The sequence below is a fragment of the Hippocampus comes genome, unplaced genomic scaffold (assembly GCF_001891065.2).
Source record: "Hippocampus comes isolate QL1 unplaced genomic scaffold, H_comes_QL1_v1.1 scaffold198, whole genome shotgun sequence".
Taxonomy (NCBI): domain Eukaryota; kingdom Metazoa; phylum Chordata; class Actinopteri; order Syngnathiformes; family Syngnathidae; genus Hippocampus; species Hippocampus comes.
In genome coordinates, this window is record NW_017804974.1 from 43,236 (window position 1) to 52,780 (window position 9,545).

Here is a 9,545-nt window from a genome sequence, read left to right on the forward strand (position 1 = left end):
TTTTTACCCACAGGTACAGATGATGACTGACAGAACCCTTTCTACGATGCATTCATCATGGAAACTTTGTTCCATCTTCATAGGATAAGATAGCAGCAATGCTTGAGATGTTGGATTTAATTACTTGATTCTTATTTCTGCATCTCAGCTGCAGTTTATTTGTGTCTACGTTCATGACCAATGAGAACTTCCCGTTTCAGCTGGGGAAGATGAGATCTCCTTTGACCCCGATGACATCATCACCAACATTGAGATGATCGATGAGGGCTGGTGGCGTGGCGTTTGCAGAGGGGCTTATGGTCTCTTCCCCGCCAATTACGTTGAAGTTCGGCAATGATGTCACCCTGCCCACAAAGGAGAGGCTGTCAACTTCGATTTTTCTCATGCTTTAGTCTATTTTCTCTCCTTTTAATTTCGGAGTGCTCCAACACTGTGCAAGACATCTTTAAATCAGCATTCTTCTGCTCTGCGCCTTTTTCCATCAACACCTCAAGTATTTGCGTTTGCATTTGTTTTTGTTTTTTGTTTTTACATTGACTTCGTTCCTTTGAGTGAAGCACACTCTTACCTTAGAATGACTCAACTCCTGGAGAATATGAAAGTAAAAATTGTAGGCCAAAAAAAGTTCAAGCTTTGGCTGCATTGATCTCCAACAGCAAAAAAAAAAACAAAAAAACAAAACCAAAACCCTGATGCATTTTCCACACTTTGTATATCGAGATCAAAAGGTACTGCACCCATTAAGATTAGTTTTACCAAAGACCTGTGTGTTCACAAAAATGAGCATGAGGGAAATATTAAGGGGGTAACTGTATAGGAATTACGGCCTGTCCAGTACCCCCAGCAGGGACCAAAACAATTTGACGATAACCCCTTGTACCTCCTTGGTCTACATTTCCTTGCTTGTGCTGTTACTTTCATTGCACCCAATTTTGATATTGCATAAAAACCTGAAGCTTTGTTTGTAAATTAATGCAGCATACAAATCTGTTTTAGTCCACCATCATTGGACACAGTCATACAGGTTTTGATCTTTGAGCTGTTCACTGGTTTCAGGGGACATTCATCTAAATGTACACTTGGGCAAATCACAAACTCAACACTACACGACAGCTCACTGTTGATTATTGTTGATCGCATTGAATTGCGCAGAGAGATCAAGTGTTATGATGCTTAGAGAGACGGTCGGGTTAAAAATGTTTTATGTTCCGTTGCGGGTTGCTGTTTTTGTTTGTTTTGGATGTGGACACGTCTTGTGGAGTTGTATGTGTCCAAAATCTTGCGCCTTGTGTCTTGGCATTAGGTGTGGCTGTGTCACTGTTCAGGAGAATTACTAACATGGTGACTAAACGTGTCCAGCTCAGTAAGGAAGAAAAAAAAAAGTTTGCCTGCAGTGGAGGTATCATATCAAATTGTTATTGGAATGTTCTCTCCAAGCACTACATATTTGTTAACAGGCTGCTGGTTGGTTGTGTAGCGTAAATAGGGTGTGCGTGTGCGTGTGTGTGTGTGTGTGTGTGTGTGTGTGTGTGTGTGTGTGTGTGTGTGTGTGAGAGTGTGTGAGTGCGCACGTGTGCGTGCATACATTGGTGAGCGCATGCCTGCGAGAAATTTTATTCTTTTGCATCTTTTGGGGTTTTATAATAAAGTGACCTTTTCAAAAGATTTTTTTTCTGTACTTCTGCTTGAGTTACATCAGCCCTGTTTTTTTTTTTTTTCGCCAATAAAGACATTTATTGTACAATGGTGTATACTGTATGTTATTACTTTGATTACAGGTTCGGACTATATCAAGGTTGTAGGAGAAAATGTTTGACATTCACAAGTTGCAAGTATCTGTTGTTTCCAATGCAGCCATTTAGATAGGAAAGCTGCATTCTCCAAATAAGGTCAGCATTTGAAGCTGTAATGATTTGTTATTTAGAGAGGTGGAGAACTATTGTCCTTTGTTGGAATTACAGTTTATTTGCTTTTACCAGGTAAAGTAAAAAGTCCTGAGCTAGCCCTCTCACTGGCCGTGTCTTTTCATATTTAGGACAACTTGAACATCCATAATTATTTGACATACAGTATTTCGTCTGTATATATTATATACACATATATTTTAGCCCAGTGTTTAAACTGCATAATTTTACCCCATTTACAATAATATTAATGTTAATGATGACAGATAAATATTTTAATGGTAAATGGTGCTCTAAATTTTTCATCATGCCTAGTTTTGAATTTATGGAATGAAAAGAGCAAAATAGTTTTGATCGATGCATTATACATGCCATTTTTTACATTTAGTCAAAAATTTAAAGGTTCGCGGTAACTGAAAAACTGCAACCTAATCAAAAAACGTTTCCTGTATTTGTTTCCTTTTTTTTTTAACACAATTACTGTATTTGAAAATCGCGAAAGTGAAAACATGTTTCTCATTAGGAAACCTCGCTTTAATAAGAAAGTTTCTAATTAGAAACTTTCTTTTTAGAACGAGAAAGTTGTGTTTGCATTGTTGTGTCCTTGTTTTCAGGAAAGAGGGTAAGTCCACCTGTGCTGACGTTGTCGATGAGGAGAGATCTGTCTCAAAATCATTGAGAGAAATGCATCCACAAAAATATATTTGCGATTTTTATGTTTTTTTTTTATAATGTTATATCTGCTTTTATCATGACTGTGTGTGAATTGTCGAATGTGCGTTTGTGGATCAGCGGAAACGCAACATTCACGTGTTGCAAAGCCACATATTTTCTGACCGCTAGGAGGCAGTGTTGCCGTGTCCATTGAACAGAAATGAGCTGGCCTTTCTTTTTTTTTATGTTGTAGATACATCCGTTTTCCGATCCGCTTTATCCTCACAAGGGTCGCGGGGGTGCTGGAACCTATCCCAGCTGTCTTTGGGCAGTAGGCAGGGCACACCCTGAACTGGTTGCCAGCCAGTCGCAGGGCACACACAGATAAACAGCCATTCGCGCTCACACTCGCACCTATGGACATTTTATAGTGTTACATTAACCTGCCATTTTTGTTTTTGGAATGTGGGAGGAAACCGGAGTACCTGGAGAAAACCCACGCAGGCACCGGGAGAAAATCCAAACTCCACACAGGGAGGCCTGAGCTGGAATCGAACCCTGCACCTCTGCACTGTGAGGTCGACGCACTAACCCAGGGGTCAACAACCCAAAATGTTGAAAGAGTCATATTGGACCAAAATATACTACTGGAGCCGCAAAAAATAAAAAGCCTTATAATGAAGGCAACACATGCTGTATGTATCTATATGAGCTATATTAGCCTGCTATCAACATGACTAAGTTGGCTACAAATACACAACGAGCATTCATGATTAAAAGCTTTTTCCCCCTGCAGTTCATCCTGTAGAGGAGGGGTGCCCAAACTTTTTTGACGGAAGATCAACTTTTTGAACAACCATCCTCCTGTGATCGACCGGTTACCGTACACACGCGCATACGCACACACTTACACGCACATGCCGTAATGAGCGACAGCCATAACGGCTGCTGAGATGAACGAGGCACGGGACGCACTTTCGCAGCGTGCTCACTATCGTAGCTCACGTGTACCGTTTAAAAATGCTTCTCTTGGCCGCCCAGATTCCCATTCTTAGCAAGTACCCTCAGTGAATTGTACATGAACGGCATTTTACAACAGCCTCCTGACTGACATCCTGTCCTGCGAATAGAAATGTGTGTCGCAGGCTATGACGCAAATATTCGTTGCGAAATGTTGATATTTCATATTTATTCGACACATTTTGACAGCATCGGAAAACGTTAATAATGTTTGTGTCATGTTTGTCCTCTGAAAGAAACCATATTAAAACAAAAAAATATATTTCCCTCCCATCTTTTGCCATTTTCAAACATTTTTGAAAAAGCTCGAGGGAGCCACTGGGGGCGCTAAAGAGCATCATACGGCTCGAAAGCCGCGTGTTGCCGACCTCAGCACTAACCAGTCGACCACCGAGCCAAAACACACTATGGTATTACAGGTACAGTAATCCCTCGTTTATCGCGGTTAATGGGGACCAAAACCACCCGTGATAAACGAAAATCCGCGAAGTAGTATCCAATTAACATAAACAGGTAAAAAAAAAAAAAAAATGCCGCGGGAGCTGAAATACACGCAACGCCCACCCGTTGCTACGGAAAGACACGTTTTCATTTCGCATTTTTCGATCATCAGATCAGAAACGACGACGTGTAAGTGACTTTTTATTGGCGTTTCACTCTAATTTCGAAAGATTTTAACTTTATTCACTTATGTCCCGTAGATCGCGGCACTAGCTTAAAAAACAGTGCCCACTCCACACAACTGAAGAAATGTGTTCGCTTCGCCGTTTTCATTCATCAGATCCGAAACGACGACGTGTAAGTGACTTTTTATTGCCGTGCGTTTTATTGTGATTGTGAATGATTTTAACTTTATTCACTTACGTCCCGTCGATCACCGGCACTAGCTTAAAAAGCAGCGCCCACTACACACGACGGAGGAACCGTGCGCTTCGCCGTTTTCATTCATCAGATTTGAAACGACGACGTGTAAGTGACTTTTTATTGCCGTGCGTTTTACTATAATTGCGAAAAAAATTTAACTTTATTCACTTGCGTCCTGTAGATCATGGCATCGAAACGTAGAAGAACTGTCATGACTGAAACGGAGCGAGTGAAATGTATCCGTTTGAGCGAGGCTGGACACAAAGTAAAAAGCATCCAGGAGACACTTGGGAGTCGGAAAGATGCAAAGCTACGAAACTTTCAAAAACAAGGCATCGATTCAACTCCTGATGACAAGCCACCATCCAGCAAGGAAGCAATGCCAATCAATGGCAACAAAAATCCTTCAGTATGCACAAGAATCAGCAGACATCGGTGATCAACGGGACAGTTACTTGCACCTAGCAAGAAAACTGTATGACACGCAGGCAAACATTGTCATAAACCAAAGAATGCATCCAACAAAACAATCCAAAATAGACACGTTTTTTTCGCAAGACAGAAAAAAAATAAACATTAAAATACTGTACGTATTTTACTGTTGTGATTTTTTTGGGATACACCTGTATTGCAGTTTTTGTTATGTAAACAGTTTTTGGACAGTATATTATTTTTGTATTTTATTGATTGTGTTGTTACAAGTGCATTTTTGTCAACATACTTGCAGGTTCATAAAGGACATGTACCATGCTCATTTCCCAAATGAGGAATTTCTGTTATCAGGACAAATTGGACAGCGCAAACACGAGTCCGCACTAGAGAATATTTACTGTATTGTTTCAATACTAGGCGGCACAGTGGGCGACTAGGTAGTTAGCACATCCGCCTCACAGTGCATAGGTGCAGGGTTCAATTCCGGCTTTGGCCTTCCTGTGTGGAATTTGCATGTTCTCCCCGTGCCTGTGTGGGTTTTCTCCGGGTACTCCGGTTTCCTCCCACATTCCAACAACATCCATGGCAGGCTGATTGAACACTCTAAATTGTCCTTCGGTATGAGTGCGAATGGTTGTGTCTATGTGTGCCTTGTGATTGGTTGGCAACCAGTTCAGGGTGTCCCCCACTTGTTGACCAAAGACAGCTGGGATAGGCTCCAGCACACCCCGCGACACTTGTGAGGACAAGCGGATTAGAAAATGGATGGATGGATAGATAACTCTCTCAATTTACTCAAGAAACTTAGAGAAAATATTACTCGGAGAGATGAAGCTTTTCAAGGTGTGAAAATGGGACAGATTTATAAATTAATATCAATGATCAGGTCCACACAATATATTTTATGTCACCTCTTCTATCTCCAACCCATTGTGTTGCCAGCGCGCAGTGCCCCAGTAACATGCCCGTACAAACAAGCAAGCAGTGAGAGGACAACAACACTAGTGCAATGTTCTATTTATTTTTTACAGTGACTTTTGGTTGCCATACAAGAATTCTTGAGGATTTGAGGGGGCGGGAGGGAATGAAGAGTGCACTTACAGGAATATTCTCTCTATTCATTTCAGTAATTAGTTGATTCTATGATGACTTTCGAAGCACAAAATTACAGCAACATAGAAAAAAAAACCATAAACACAAGTCTTTTCACAAATTACTGAAAAACAGCTTAGTCTAGATCAAGACTTAATCAAAGAATAAAATCTAATAATGGAACCAAAATATGTTTAGAAAAAGACAGAAAGGGTTCGCCAAATGTTGAACGACGAGAATAGTGGGAGCAGCATTCAAAGGCGGCAGTGGAAGTGGGTTTGGTGAGCCATGTTTGTCCTAAACAAATGATTCTCACAACATCTACTCGGCTCTACATTTGCAACACAGAACATGGTTTGGTGACCTGTTGACCCACAATGATTTTTTTTCTTTTTTTATGTTTTTGGGGGAGAAAAGGGGGGCCTTTATGTACGTGTTCATAGTTGTTTTAGTTCCCTACTAAGTTGGCCAGCAGACATATATATTAAAAATGTACAGATTTATATCCATTTGTTTCAATACACAGGTTGCACTCTCTTGAGGCAGGAATTTTTTTTCGAGAATGACAGATTAGGCAAGTGGCGGTCAGAAAATACCTGATTTTTGTGGTCACTCGATTGGCCAACATCGCCGAAATCTACCACGAGTTGATAAATTGCATCTAGGCAACAGTTCGTTGAAATACAGACAAGTAAGCAGAAGGTGATATGTCACTTTATAATGGAAAATTAAAACACAACAAAGGAGATTCATTCAGATTAAATATTGCTTCTTACAAAACCCTAAATGATAATATCCACGGTCGTAGCTATTTAATATTTCTGTATTTGGCAAATCCACACACCAGTGCCGAACACCTTTTTCAAGATAATCTCTATAAAATGTCATAGAACTCTATACAAATGTTTAAAAATACTGTGCTTGTCGACCCCTGCTGACACACGTCACTCTTTTGTTTGAAAATAAGTTGCAACTTTATAGCAGCGTTGTCCCGTGCCGGCCTCTGCGCCGCTAATGTTCACAGAACACACAGCATTTGTCGGTTTCATCCAACGCCTCCAAGACTGTGCCTTGGCCGTCGCAGCCCAGCGTGATAAAAACCAATCTCGAAAAGTCCCGTCGATCTCTTTGCAGACACGAGGGTTGCCGATGTACCAAAATCACACACCAAGTACACTCTGAAATAATCCGCTTAGTCGCGAACGGCGGCTGTGGGGATGGAACCAAAGGGACCCGGGACCTTATTTAAGGCATCCTCACTGGGATGATGGGACGCTGCTTTGGACGTCAGGTCAGAGAGGAACCCTTCCTAAGATTGTTTCCGCTCTAAGCCTTTTAATAATTCTATACATGCACACAATTAGACTCCTGTTAAAACACTCTTATATACACATTTCAACCCTGTATTGGACTCGCGCACCACCGCAGCCAGCTCCGTCATAATAAAAAGCGATCCAATTACAATGCTTTATACTCTTTTCGTCTAATCCAAGCCGATTGGTGCCTGCTTGTTTCTTGTGGTGGTTAGGGCTCAGGGGGAGTGAGTGTATGTATGTGCGTGTTCACACTCTTTCGGCATAAAACCCTGAAGCCGGCAAAGCAATTCTTTTGTGACAGTCTCGAGTTATGAACCAACTTCAGAGAGGAATATTTCCAGTTTATCTCGAAAGACAAATCGCTACGAAGTGTGTGCATCCCTACTATTTTGCTTTTTTGCTCCACTCCATAAAATGTATCTTAGTGCAGCATCATCTATGATATGAAGGGAAGTCATCTTGAGGCTTTTCCATTGATACGACCATCTATATTACTCACAATGAAGATGGCGTTGCATTGAAAGGGAGCTTTTGTATAAAACAAACATATTGAGTTATACTGCAGCTATATATCGGTTTCGTATAAGTCATTAGTTGAATTGAAATACCGTATTTTCCACGCTAAAAGGTGCACTGGATTATGAGGCGCACCTTCGATGAATGGCCTATATTGTAATTTTTTTCATATATTGGACGCACCGCACTATAAGACGCAATCTACAATGCATCCACTAGATGGAGCTACGCTCAAGGAAATGCCACTGGAGTGAAGCGCGCCTCAGCAGTCCATAGTCCGCTACTCTTTGTTGCGCGCGCGTGAGCGCGGGCACGTACGCACATAGTTCAACCAATCAGCGCCGACGCAACGACGTCACACAAGCTTTGAACAAGAGACAACAGCTAAACAGCTTAGGTGTTGAGTGGTGTTGCTACAGAACGATCAAATGTCAGTAAAACTCATTTAATAAAGCAGCGACACAATTCACAGAACCAGCACAGCAAGTTATAACATTGACTCGTTAACGCTGAACTCTCTTGCCGCTATTCTATTTCCGCGTTCTGTTGCACGTCTCCAGCAAGGAGCCTTTTTGGGGGTGGACATATTACCGTAATGACCATACACAAGGCGCATCGGATTTTAGGGCGCGCTGTGAGCTTTTAAGAAAATGGAAGGCTTTTAGGTGCACCTTTTAGTGTGGAAAATACGGTAGAAAGGATTAAAGGAAGATTCAATTCTGGATCCAGATGAATAAAATAGTCTTCTATTTGACAGCTCTGCAATCGTAAAACAATGCACTTGTACTGGTCATTTTCAAGGACAAGGGCATCACTCCCATTCCGGGTATCTCAAAGCTGCTTTTACTCGGTGCATAATCAAATATATATTATATCGTGTTTGCACCTATTTAAAATTCCGTTGCCGTTGACTCCTTCCGCCCTTTTTTTTTTGGTGTGGAAAAAAAAAAAAGACTCACCGTTGGGTTCTAGATGACAAAACGTCCACACAAAAAAATCTAATAGCTCCTCATAGTGACATCAGACCACTTGTCAATCACTTTACCATCTATTCACTTCCACTCTCTGTACTTGTTAATGAGATAAAACGCCAAGCAATCATGTGATGATAGCCAAGTTATACTGAGAAAAGCGTCACGGAAGAGAAAAGCACACAAGTAGCGTGCTCAGCAATTGCATGTATTGGTCGTATTCGTAAAAAAGAGGCATACAGTACTAATAAAATTTGCGGTAACATTATGACAAATGTGTTGTGAACGTCTCCAGTCAAGTAACGTGCGAGTGACGGATGTGGCATCCCGCTTGAGAACAGGACTTGTGAAGGAAGAGCAGCAGCATTTCTTTTTCACCCCGTTGATCACCTGTTGTGGCAACATTGCGCAGAGTATCACATCATTCTCAAAAACCTAGTCTGCAAGCAACGCTCCAGGCTCAGTCCTTCTCATATTGTTTTGTTGCTCCTCGCCGCTTTCAATCTGTCGAGCTGTGCTTTTACTGCTTGAGTCGCGGTGGTTTGTATTGCTCGCTTGCTGGAGTGGGGCCCAAGTTACGATCACACATTTTCAAACATAAAACAATTAAATTTCATCAGTGACTTGTTTGGTTAGTCCCATTGGAACAGTGTGGAAGTTCTTGAGCAGCAGTGGTCTGATATCATGTGAAAAGTGTCCATTGTGTTTGAAAAAGGCTAACCACAAAAAAAAATGTCATTGACCAATACTTCACACACACACACACACACACACAC

At 41.4% G+C, this 9,545-nt stretch overlaps 1 protein-coding gene and 1 long non-coding RNA gene across 2 annotated transcripts in view; both read left to right on the top strand.

Moving 5' to 3' along the window:
- cttn (cortactin) overlaps positions 1 to 1,370 on the top strand; it is a 20,487-nt gene extending 19,117 nt beyond the window's left edge. The window contains exon 15 of the mRNA XM_019892456.1: positions 186 to 1,370. Coding sequence (XP_019748015.1) covers positions 186 to 337 — 152 coding nt within the window. The 3' untranslated portion in view covers positions 338 to 1,370. The remainder of the gene's footprint in view (positions 1 to 185) is intronic.
- A 7,050-nt stretch (positions 1,371 to 8,420) lies between these two features.
- LOC109529301 (uncharacterized) overlaps positions 8,421 to 9,545 on the top strand; it is a 13,943-nt gene continuing 12,818 nt past the window's right edge. The window contains exon 1 of the long non-coding RNA XR_002170814.1: positions 8,421 to 8,698. This is a non-coding gene — a long non-coding RNA (uncharacterized LOC109529301). The remainder of the gene's footprint in view (positions 8,699 to 9,545) is intronic.